The 13,374-nt window shown below is 35.7% G+C and overlaps 1 protein-coding gene across 19 annotated transcripts in view; it reads left to right on the forward strand.

Moving 5' to 3' along the window:
• Window positions 1-13,374, forward strand: part of LOC117430764 (potassium voltage-gated channel subfamily KQT member 2) — a 49,203-nt gene that overhangs the window by 22,878 nt on the left and 12,951 nt on the right. For 5 of the 19 annotated variants that reach the window (XM_059003869.1, XM_059003872.1, XM_059003878.1 and 2 more), the window contains exons 9-13: window positions 405-428; window positions 2,631-2,699; window positions 3,385-3,414; window positions 6,446-6,499; window positions 10,210-10,433. In XM_059003869.1, coding sequence (XP_058859852.1) covers window positions 405-428; window positions 2,631-2,699; window positions 3,385-3,414; window positions 6,446-6,499; window positions 10,210-10,433 — 401 coding nt within the window. Of the gene's footprint in view, window positions 1-404; window positions 429-2,630; window positions 2,700-3,384; window positions 3,415-6,445; window positions 6,500-10,209; window positions 10,434-11,032; window positions 11,081-13,374 lie in introns of all 19 variants that reach the window. The other 14 variants (XM_059003866.1, XM_059003876.1, XM_059003867.1 and 11 more) reach the window with 7 other exon arrangements.

The following is a 13,374-nucleotide window of genomic DNA, read 5'->3' on the forward strand; positions in this document are numbered from 1 at the left end:
ATATGTGGATCTGCACAGCTTATCCTATCCTTGTCAAAAAAAAAAAAGAATGAAAATCAGAAAAGAGTAAACAGTCCTTTTTACTATGTTTCACTGCCCTGTGTTTATACTATGCATTTCCTCATGCTTTGCTATAATCCCTGTGAATTAGAAAGCATGTCAGTACATTCACTATGCTTTAAATCTGCTTTACTACACGTTGCTATGCCATTACCAATTACCATGGAAAACATTAATAAAGCATCCTAAAGGGAATAAACAGCACCCTATGCAATGCGTATTAAAGCAGACATTAACAATCTGATGTCTCTGCCTCACTGTGAACCGTCAAACCACATGCTAATGTTTTCTTTATTGTGCTCTGTTTTCTTTGCTCCTCGCTTATCTTGTTGGTGCACTGCCAGTGTGCCTGCATTTGGCACTTCCAGGTATGAGGTGCATGGGAACAAAACCAGCAGTGCTGTTCTTGTTTTGTGGGCACTCTTACAAAGCTTGCTTCCCCCGAGTCATTGTCCACCTTCAACAGCAGTGTCCCCTCCTAGTAACTTCAGTGGTTCAGTATTTGCATTTGGTATCGTACTCATGAATTCTGGGTGTAAATGTATTTCATTGTGGTGTACTTATTAACCTCATGCCACTTGTATTTTATATTTTTGAACCCATGTCTGAAAACCCTTTTCTTAATAGCTCTCGATAGCAGCAGATATCATTTCTCTGTAATGTCTTTCATTACAATGTCACTGTGGTGAATCTATTTCTTGTGCCACAACACACTATTTCATAAACTTCTTCTTTTCTCATCCTGTGCTGAAGCATTGAGTGTGGGACTCCAAAAAAATCATACAGGACTGACGTGTACATGAAATGAATAAGGTTAATGTTGTTGTGTTAAAGAAATGTTTCTTTGAACTGATTCTCCTTGAAACTCGAACATAACTGAAAACCCCCACCTGATGAAACCCAACATGACAAGAAACTGATGGAGTAAAAGCCCTCAGTTCAGCAGTCCATGCAACGCCACTGTGTGAGCCCCGTAGACTAGTGTAGTCATAGCTTTCTAACACAGTATACAATGGCAAACCACGAATAACAAATTAAATGCATTTGCTCATAAATCAATCTTGATTATGTTTTTAATATTCAATTCACGCAGCATTTGTGCTGCATTCAGTTTCAATATGCTTGTATGGCACAGGCAGTGATTCTTCAGATGAGAAGTTGAAATCCAATTGAATAAGGGCTGCATGCATTCTGATAACGAATGAATGCAATCAGTAGGATGATAGGTCAGCACATGTCACAGCACAGGCAGTGTAATCATTCTAGGCGTGTTCCCTGTAGAGCAAATGCTGTCACAACACCGCCACCTGCTGGTAGTAATCAGACATTTTCCTATACTATAAATTGCTGTGTTCAAATACAATGAAAACAGACAGTAGTGCCTCTGCCTTGGGTTATTGTCAGTGGAGAATAACATTACTGCAATGGTGTAAAAGAACACACTTTTTTCTTCTCATTTTGTGTATTTTGAATTCCAGTAAGTATATCACTTCTGATTTCTCATTTGTTTTATCATAACTTTTTTTTTTTTTTTATCATTTGCTTTTCGTTTCTTGGCATAACAAAAGAACTGCTGGTAAGCTTTGTTGCTTTTTTAATTTTTTTGGTTTGAAGTATATTTTTTCGTTTTCCTCAGATAGTCCTACAATCTGATACACCGTTGCAAAAACATACATAATTTCAGATGACAGTTTTTCTTCTTGGTGCTAAAGACTATTTAAGAACTGTAATTTGCTTTTTTTCAATGGCATTATATAATATTAAAATTGCCTTATTGATATGATTTCATTATGGTCTGTGAATAACAGTGCTATCAGTACAGTTCCACTGCCATGTGCTGCCATGCTCAGAAGCGTGCTGAAAATGCTCTGAGATCCGTGGTACTCCAGACACCAGCAGTATGATGCCCATTGCCATTTTGAGACATGTTATGTGCTACTATTCCTCATACTGAGACATGAGTGAACCTGCTTACAGAGGGACAGCACAGTATCCAGGCCAGGATTTAGTCAGTGGAAACACAGGCCAAGAATCTCTGGCTAGTCAGTGGTATAAATTTTTTTTTTTTAATAAATTGCTTAAAATTTCTGCAAAGATTTGGATATATAAGATACCATATAATATTATGTGTGTCTTATTTTCTAGTTTCGTATTAGTATTACTCAATATGTTTTGAATGCATGTTTAAAGTTCTGTTGTTTTTTTTCACTTCATGAGCTAGTTTTTAGATAGTCAGTTTGTTAAAATAACATTTTTGTCATGTCATCGTTGTACCCTCTTCCTCTGTTCTGATGTGTGTTGTTAACTTGTCTGCTACGCTGTTACAAATTACAGAATGAATTGCTAGCAGAACACTCCCAGTAACGAATTGATAACCCAACACTTTTTATATCAGCATTGCATTGCTTTGTACATCGTCTGTGGTGTCCCTCCATATTCTCCCTTTGTCTGTATATTCGTAAGTAGCTTCTGTGCACATTCCCCAGGGTGCTGAAGAGTAGGAACCCCAGGAAGCTCAGTATAGCCTGGCTAGCGTGAACAGTCACTAATGTTTTATTGCATTACTGCAGACTGATTCCACCACTCAACCAGCTAGACCTGCTGAGGAACCTGAAGAGCAAGTCAGGACTCTCATTCAGGTCAGGTCAGGTCAAGCACGTTTCCTTTCCTAAAGCCTTTTCCTTTCATAGTGTGAGTATTGATGGATATTGGATATTAACCTGAGCATTAACTACAGTAGTTGGCAATGTTATAAAGATGCAATTTTTAGCACAATATCAGTGACATCATTTTGATTTCATGTAGGCTATACTGCTTTATTAATAAAGCTCTATAAAACAGTTTCTGTAAATGTATTATTTATTGGATCTGTAAATAATAAAGTCTTTAAATGCATCTGGATGCTCGTGTTTGAATTAGCATTTTCCCCTTAACATTCTATTACATCAAAATAAAAAAAAATCTATATTTGTATGCATTCATATTTAAAGGAAGAGATGTTAGTAAACCATTTTGATTCATATAATACTTTTGTATTTAGCATTATTTCTTATAGGAAGTTTTCAATAGCACACAGTGCCACCTGGTGGACTAATGTTGTAACGGAGCAAGGATATTAATTTCCAAATTGTCTGAATTTAAATGTTTGTATAGACATCCAACACAATATTGTTAGTAGTAATTCAATCTTCAAATTTTAAATGTATATATGCTATTGATTTTTTTCATATAAAGAACTATTTAAAAACAGAGAATGAATGTTGAAAAACTGTTGTAATGTCAATTACGTATATTTTCTTATTTTCTTATTTTCCATAAATAAAGGAAAGATTCGCAGCCAGAGCCTTCCCCCAGGTCTGTATGACAGTCGTGTAAATACATTTTCTGTATTTGGTTGTTGTCGGTGCTGTTATGTGATACTTATACTGTAGTTACTTATTGTAATAATTAGTGAGTTTGTCGAATAAAGGGGCGTTGCTACTGTATATATTGTTTATAATCTATTACTATACATTTGCCTTCAAATGAATGTATAGTTTATTTATCTATACATAGCAACACCCCCACGTTGATGTGGAATGATTGGAATAGTTTGGTCTATCACAGTGGTTGTCTGACACACTGGTTGGTATTCAAATGCTCCTATAGTCTTGAAACACGTGGGATATTGATATCACTGAAACGCTGTGTTGTGGCATAGGGGTTATTATTGGCAGTCAGACAAGTGCTGTGGGGTTTGTAAAACATGATGAAATAGATAAGCCCATTCAAATGCAGAATAAGTATCAACCTTTAACAGGGCTTTGGATCTGATGCAGCTGTGCATTAGAAAGACATATTAAAAAATCTCCATGAATGACAAAAGCAGTGGGAGCAGGGGGATAGGAAGGGTTATACACAGTTTAATGGTTCATAATTAAGCGTCTATGAACCTGTTATCCCATGTGTTGATGATTATTATTATTAAGAAAACACTGTAATGCTAAAACCTTGTATTATTAATAACACATTTCTTGTTTTTTGGACAGTCCAACAGATGTATGTTTTCAATTCAGCATACTGTATGATTTACAAAATGCCATATAAAGACAAACAATGGATAAATAGTTTAGCCTGCGACGCCTTCCAGAAATTGAGCATTTCAAAAATATACATAGCATTGCATTCTCTTAATAACATTAAGCGTATTAAATAATTGCGAGACCCTTGATATAATACTATCACATGAGTGATAAGTAAGGCTTTGAAATCCATTTTCTTACCTCTTATAAGGATTTACATCATTATCACAGTGACATGCTGCTTATGCTAATGAGTGGTGAGAAATTCGATTTTAAAGTCTTGGTTATCATGCCTTGAAGACATCCATTAGAAGACTTAATTAGGGTTGGCACTTGTGTTTTGCTTATTAATTGAACAGTAAAAAGATTTCTGTGAACAAGTGAAAAGCCTACCTTAGTACTGTTTTACAAGCAATTTCTGAATGTTAAATTAGATTTTTTTTTTCTTAGCATGAGATAGCCTCTCATTAATCTGTGTGATTGGTTGTCAAAACCAATACATGTCTAAGTTCAGGGATAGAAATAAGAGTCCCACTGCATAGCAGTTTGATCTATTCCTGGTTTTAATAAAAACAAACCTGTGATTGTTACCTATATACTGTGGCTAATCGAGCTCATAGTAAATTCTGGAATGGGTGAAACTGCTATACAATAGGAGCCTCATTTCCATCCCTGAAGTTGAAATGTTCATGTTCCTGAATGAAATATGGACTGGATTTATTTTGTAAAGCTGATGTTAATATGCCTGTATTTAATACCACATTAGCAAATTCTAACATTCTCCTTTTCTTTAACTATTGGGGACCCATAATACATCTATTACAAATTAATACATGAAATATATACATGCTAAGTGAGCTACTACAGTATAGACAGTTGCTAGAAATCTTTTCAAACATATTGCAAAGATACAAGGCCCCCAGAGGAAATGTAAAACACACACAGTACAGTGCAAGGCATCTCTGCAAGGTTTTATTGAATCTATAGTAGTTTTTTTCTGCATTCATAATGTTCCCCTATAATGCCTGACATGTTTTACATTAATTTAACTGCATGTTGCATATAATATTTCCTACTTTCTCACACTCTAGGGAAGTCATTATTTTGTAAATAGCATATTGCTTGGTCCATGTACAGTTTGTTTATAGAATTCAGTTATATATGTGAGTTAAATTCAATTTAGATCATTGGGGATAGCCTTTGATAAAAGAAGCAGGTCAGGAAATTAGGCTGCAAAAAGCTGTCTTTGGATTAGGTGAAACTTATTCAGTTTCATACTTGAGGACTGTGTCTGACAAGAGCTGACAGCTTGTTGGAAAGAACGCTGCAGTCCCTTCAAAAGCCACTAGAGGGTACTCTGTGTATGTCTCTGTGAAACAGTGCTGGTCCCGACTGTGTCTATCGAGTACCTGCACTGTGGTGGGGCTTTAGTCTCCAAGGCTTTCAGTCAGTTTACATCAATCACCTTGATCTACTGTAAGCTAAGAACCAACAGAGAAAAGAAAAAAGAATTGACGCAAATTCAAGAACTTGCCAGTTCCTTGCAGCACGTACATTACCTGTTAAAAGTGACTTGTGATATGGGTGTAGAAGTTGAGGTCTTAAAAACGTAGCTGTACACAATTCAGAAAAATGTTACACATGCTTTATTTAAAACAATATTGCTTTGAGTATTTGCAAATGTCTTTCCAAACCCTCTTTAGAAAGAAGTGGTGAAATTATATCAAAAGATTCAAATGTTATATGAAAAAAAAAAATAACTAAAAAATAAACTGTTAAAATAATGATAAACCAGCACCCCTGTAACATTAAGGTTATTATTGAAGCATACTGTATTGCTGAATAATTGTGTGCCCTACTCACATAACTATAATGCATTCTTAATTGAAATACTTTGTTAAGCTTGCTTTTGTGAATTGAATAACACGGTTATTTGTGATCAAATCACATTTGCTCCTCCAGACAGTTGGTGGGGCCAGCAGTGGTGAAGTTATTGTCACATGTCTTGAATTGAATTGAATGAGGAAGTCAGTTCAGTGTCACAAAACAAACGCAAAGGTAAAGGTAAAGGTAAAAACCCAGCTCAGTACTGGGGCAAGAAAACCATGAACCCTGAAAAGTTTTGTGAATAGGGTCATATATTATAACATCTTGGCATTACATCAACAAAGTGATTAAAGTTGCAGTAGTTTCAAAGTATGTGAGCGGTCAGTACATTTTTGTGAAGACTGTCTAATGGGGAATTACAGGTTACCCCGCAGCACCACCTCCTGTCACTGTTTGCTTGAAGGACTAATGTACTGTATATTCTCCCTCATTTCCAGTAGAGGAAATTCACTCAAAGAAACACTTTGTGGGTGCTGCCCAGGAAAACCTAGGTATAATGGGAATTTTGTCACACACAGATACTAACATCTGCACGGCTAGTCCTCTGTGCATACAGATTTGCACCCCCCCCCCCCCCCCCCTCCAACCCCATGCATTTAATAATTTACCTACCTAGTAGAGGTGTCCATCCAAACCAGGTGCAAAGCAGCTGACTCATAAATCATCTCACATTTTCAATTGTACGCTTGTGGACCTAGTACACCTGATCATTTATTATCTGTCGGAAATCTGTAAAATTGATATGAAACTTTAAGGGGTTACTGAGTATTAAATAATTATAATAAACACATCGGATGCTTAAGATGGATTATTCCCTGCAAGCGCCTTTTTTTATCCAACACCTCTGCTAATTAGCTAAATATTAAACACTAAAAACCAGCCCAGTTATTCTTCAGAAGTGACTTTCTTTCTGTAGGAAAGCTGCTGGTTCCAGGATTGCATTTATTGTTTTAATCTAGTTTAATGATGTCATCATTTAAAGTAGGCTGAAGAGTTGTGCCCCCTTTTTGTTGATAACATGCAATGATGCATTCTAGTTTTCTGCCGTTGTATAAGAGCCTAAAGTTGACAGAAACGTAAGCTAGGAAACCAGCAACATGAACCCGGATAGCTTTAGTTGACCTACTAACCCTTTGCACTTGCATGCCATGAATGCTGCCACATTGGAACACAAATGCCATGCTAATACAGCAAGGGAATAACTGGCTTGATCTGATGCATGTTGGAAACACATTTTGCTTGTCGCCCCTGGTTGAGCTAATCAGTTCTTAGGAACTACCCCACTTTTGTGACTAGCTATAACCCTTTTATGATGAAATTGTGACCAAATGGAAACACCTGTTTTGGGTTATTCAATGAGCTTAGCCAAGCCTCTGGTGTGTTACAGGGTTCAAATGAAGCAGTTACATAAATCTTTTGTGGTTTAGATTCTGGGAACCAGAATTATACAAGGAATTACAAAGCAATTTCCCACCGTCTACAACTGTACATACTGTATATATATATATATATATATATATATATATATATATATATATATATATATATATATATATATATATATATATACCCTACCTGAATACTGCCCTCAGAACCCGCTCACTATTAGAAGTATCGCAGTGGCTACAAACAAAAGAAAATAATGATGAAATGATACATTCTGAACAGAAGTGGCAGCACACTTTATCTTAATTCAAAATGAAATATACCCGATACAACTAGTACAGTACATAAAACAACAATTTAGTGAATCAATTTCATGACATTTCATTTGTGAAAAATAGATTAATTATACCTACAACTATACCTACAATAATAATAATAATAATAATAATAATAATAATAATAATAATAATAATAATAATTACAGAAAAGATGTATGCTTGTCTATCATTTTCTTTACATTGCTGCCATATATTCTTGCATTCAGTCTTTGCTTCCTCCCTCAGTAGCTCTGCTCTGCTTTCCAGTTGCTACCTTTTAATTGGTATCTGCTGGTGACCAGTTAACACTAGCTGGGTACACTGCACCTGCTCTTTTACTGTTAATAAAGGTTCCAGTAGTGTCTTCAGATATAAAGGTAGTACCCCCGATGATGAAATAACAATACGATGAATGTAACAATATTCACTGTGCTCTCTACTGTTTATTCTTTAAAAAACAGCTTGTGTCTCATTTCCTGTTTACTGGAATCATGGGAGAGTCATGTACTATGAATCAGGTGACTAAGGAGACCCAGCAATTTCCTGCTGCTTACAAAGGCTGCTGGGAAGTAGTTCCCAAGCACTTCCTTCACGATCAATGTATGGATTATGAATGACCCAAATTCTTATTGGAATTTGAAATAAACTGTAACAAATGACAACTGCATTCAAGGGATGTTTTAAATGACTCAGTTAGCCTTTGGTTGTGTAAGTGGCATATAATTCACCAACAACTTTAAATACAAGTTAGAAGGCTTCACAAAAATGACCCATAGGTCTTAATTAATGTGCACTTTTGTTCCATCTCCCCTTATTAAACTACAGTATGGGTACTGTCATTTAAGGTGCAATAAGATTTTTTTTCATTTCTGGCATGAACTGCTAATGTGCTCAGTTGTGGAAACTAATGTATTCGAATCCGCTTCAAAACACAGGCACATTAACAGAACTAAAGCAATATTGTACTAATAATGTAAGTACATTATTTAATACCTGTCCTTACAGCCCCATTATATGATCAGAAAAATCACTTTATAAATTGCTGAATAACTTTATAAATCCCTGAATCGTGTGCCAAGTTAGTAAATTGTAGTAAATGCTATGTACCTGGATTTTGAAGTGGATCTATGTTTTCAGATATAGAAATGTTTTAGGGGGTACTTAGGCAGTCTATGTCGTCCAATAGATAAAGACAGGCAAATGTAATCACACTCGTTCAAGCAGCAATTACTACTGGCTGTCTAACTAAACCTGTACAGTCCTTGCACTTTTGCCAGAACACTTTTTGTTTTCTTGTAAATGTTTAATTAGCACTCCAGAAACCCAACTAAATCAATGTAATATCTGCATTATAGCACAAGAGTAACATACTGTAACAAATGCCCTATGGCTAACATGAGTCCTGCATTGATGATACTGTACAGTATATGTGCATGATTTGCGCAATGAGAAGATGATCTATGATTGGCAATGGTGCATTGTTTTTAACTGTAGGTGTTGTAGGTGTTGTGTGCATTTGCATGCTTGTGTGTGATGTACTGTATGTTGTTTTGTTTTCTGATGCTCGGACTGTATGTGTCATATGTGTACAAAGAGAGGGGCTGAAGGAATGGCACAGCACTTACACAGTATTGAAGATTAAGTCAGATCATTGTGCAGATGACAGAGGAATGGCTTTCTGCCTTGGGTGGGCATTGATATCAAAATGATTCGTTCTACACAGAAAAAAAACATAATCCAAGTTCAGAAATATAATGCAAACAGAGACAAAACAGAATGCTGTTTTTTAACCACATAAAGAGAGTGGTGTTGATGTGGTTTTCATACTGCAATTTTTAAATACTTTATTTAAAATACATTTCTCCAACTATATTGTGGTGTTTATTGTAGTATGAAGTTTTTGAATCCCTTGTATAAAAGTATAAAAACAGCCCTGTTTAAATGATGCTGATAACACATTGATTACCACGTAACTAAATGTAATTCGTCTGTAATTCATATTACTACATAATTGTAAGTGTTTTCTTAGTTAATAAACCATTTTTTTATTATTATTATTTTTTATTAGTTTTTAATTAGGGTATTGCTATTACGGTTTATTCAAAATTAGAAACACACCACTTTAAATAATTACTAAGAAAAAAAAAATTGAAGATATTCACTTACTGCCCTTACATCTAGTAAGGATACCTGTGCTCTGTTTATATTGTAATGGTCAATTTCAGTTTTTTAAATATTTTTTACAAGTGTGTAATTAAATATGACTTTCACTTGGAAAATGTAATACAATTAAGTATTAACAAAATAAGTCAAATAGCTTCGGAACAATACTCATTCTTTAATTGTATAAACTAGGCTATAGTATCAGAATCTCATTATAGTTCCTTAAACAGCAAGTGCAAACCATAGCTATCTCTTCTCAGCTTTTTTTTTGCTGAAGTAGTATTGGTACTTGTGCCTGAGTGTTTTGTAAAGTGCCTCTTGAATGTTTTCTGCAGTCACAAGGTCAGCTTAAAGGAGCGTGTATTCTCCAGTCCCCGGAGCTCGGGGGCCAAAGGAAAGGGCTCACCTCAGGGCCAGGGCCTCCGCAGGTCCCCCAGCGCAGACAACAGCATTGAGGACAGTCCCAGCAAGGTGCCCAAGAGCTGGAGCTTCGGAGACCGCAACCGCGCAAGACAAGCCTTTAGGATAAAGGGGGCCACGTCTCGACAGAACTCAGAAGGTGAGAGCGTGTCCTACTGAAACGACTGAAAATGCAGCTAGAAAACACTACAGGTTAAGGGCTGTGGTCAGAAAAATGCCTTCTGCTCAGTTGCCAGTTTACACTGGTGATATATTTTGTTCTGTAATGTTAAAGTCTAACTTGGTACAGGAAATATCGCAATTAGTTAAACTAATGTATTTGCACTGTGGTGACTTTTTTACTTTTAAAGCACCCTGTGACCTCAAAAGGGCTCTCTCTAAGTTCAGCTGGTACACCAGAGTGTAACCATTACCTTGAACCCTACACTCTGTCCTTAGTGGATGTAAGTAATACTACCACCCTTGCAATAAAGCATATCACTTCTTCCAAAATAATACCTATATATCTTAAGAATAATAAATCATATTGTATTCTTATTGGCAGATAGTAGAATCCACCACTAAAACGGCTTTTACAACAGTGCAGATTCACCTGACCAAACTTGTCCATTCTTTAAGATAAAGAAGACTTGTACTGTCAGGCTTGACCTACCCTTTTATTAAACACATTCTTACCTTCATAACGGCTCCTTATCAGGCTAATTTTTTTTTATTGCTTCATTTGGTTCCATGCTTTAGAGCTGATTGAGCTGCAGGATGAAGAATTCAGATTGAAGAACTTTCAAGGTCAGGCCTGGCACTGAGCAGTGACTGCACAGCCACTCTGCTGTCTTTAACCGGCTACTTCAGGAATCGTCTATTTCCGATTCCTCCAGCGTGTGCCCCTGCTGCATCTGCAATACCCATTAAAACCACTGTCACGAAACCCCTTTACCTATAGAATTGTTTAATCTCTGTTGAGGCATCAGGATTAATCACCTGTTTTGCTAACTTTAAATCCTCTCTAACCAGTGCTTCTGTAACTAATCAGTGGAACAAGCCAGGAGGTTAATGAGTTAACCGACTGTGCAAGCTTTCCCTTGACTTTGTAGAGCACACTTTGTATGGACATTCCGTGAAAACTACCCTTTTGCTACACTGATAAGGCATCGGCAAGAAGTACAATCATGAGTTGTCTGATCCTGATGAACAAAGGTTACGTTTGCATGGAATGGCCCACATAGTGTACATTGCGCATGCACAGTGCTGCACTGTATTTTACATGATCTCTTGCAGAGACTAATTATATAAAGAGTAATTATCTGTAAATGCCATTTATTTATTTATGTATTAGTTGCCTTTCCCTGTCCCTTTTCATCATTATTCAGGGTTATGTAGCTCCAGCATAGCTGTTTCTCATTAGTTTTCATAGCACTGAGATTAGGCAAAAGAGAATACAAATCAATCAAACCCAAAATGATCGGAAACGTCACAGATGGGGAAGGGAAATGGAAATAAATACATGTTGAAATAAATCTGCTAATAATATTTGAAGCTATAATACTCTTTAAGGTGCTAGGAGCAGTGGTTGATTTTGCAAGGAACAGGAAGAGTTTTCAAGGCACCAAATATGAATCCTGTTTTGCATTCATAATGCATTCTTTATGCAGTCTTTGCAAATTCTTTGTCATTTCTGGCATTTCTTACGGAATCAAAATAGATTATTTTGTGGGAAGCATTTTTAAGCAAAATAAGTTTTGATTCAAGTGGTTTCTTTTTGCTTTTTTGTCAGTAAACTAAAGTTTACTAATTATTTTCCAAGGTAAATGTATTATTTTGCATCAGTAAAATAATGTTCTAGGTAATAAACATTCATTAAAGTAGTAGCAGGGGTCTGAAAAATATAACGTTATACATCCCCATGTGTTGCTACAACTGTTTAAATAATATACTTGTATTTTTTTTTTCATTGTTAACACCCAATAACTTTTTACACTTATAACTTTAAAGTCTGTTTCAAAGCTCTTTTCAAAGTGGCTGCTCTAGTGCAGTGATAGTTTTATTGTTTTATTGAAAGATTATTGCCCACATTGTCAAACAGGTAACACAACAATAACGATCCATGATGTGGTACGGAACAGAAAAGCCAGAGCAGTTATGTTTTTTTAATCGTTCTTCCTGCAGTGATTTAGAGGACAGATCTCAAACTCCAGTACACTAGACCGGCCATTTTAAAAAGAGCTTGGAAACAGAGTTTAGAGTTATAAGTGTAAAAAGTTGTCAGGATGTTAACAATACAAAGACAAATTGCAGGTACATTATTTAAACAGTTGTAGCAACACACAGGGATGTGTAACGTTAGATTTTTTGGAACCCTGTTTCTCTTTAAACATTCATTCAAGCTAATTTGCATTTTGCTTATCCCTAGCATGCATGAAAGAATTGTATTGGAATCCAGTTTCAATACAAAAAGGAAAATAATCTTGAATGAACGTTATTTGGAATATGAACAATATGACGTGTGTGTCATGCAATGAAGAAGAACAAACTGTAATAAATATAACACTGTAGCTTCTGAAAATACCTGCAATGAAGCCGTCCAATATAGATTTACATATTCAAATTGTGTTTACATTTCTCTTAAAATATTCTGTGACCCAAGACCCAAGAAGAAGCATGGTCCTTGCATATTAACTTAATAATAACATTTAAAAATATATATAATTTGCACACATTTGCTGAGTATGGTATGGTCACCGCTCTCAGTTACTGCTTGAGAAGGAACGTTTTTTGATTAGCTGAGTATTTCTAAAGCAGAATGATCCAGACAACACGGTAGCCCATTTGAATTGGACGTGTAGGATTTATAACACCTTCATAAAGACTATGAAGTTTACTGTATAACTATGCATATTATAAGTAATAATATGTATTCTTAAGATGTATTGTCAACAAAATGTGCATGTCTGTGACTTGTTGGCAATTTTGACAATATTGAGATCTATTAGATAACAATATGTCTATGCATGTCCATTTTCGTAGTGATTCGCAAGAATTAAGCATATAGTTATACAGTGTTATGTAGCCTTTATGAGGTGTTA

The sequence above is a fragment of the Acipenser ruthenus genome, chromosome 29, assembly GCF_902713425.1.
Source record: "Acipenser ruthenus chromosome 29, fAciRut3.2 maternal haplotype, whole genome shotgun sequence".
Taxonomy (NCBI): Eukaryota; Metazoa; Chordata; class Actinopteri; order Acipenseriformes; family Acipenseridae; genus Acipenser; species Acipenser ruthenus.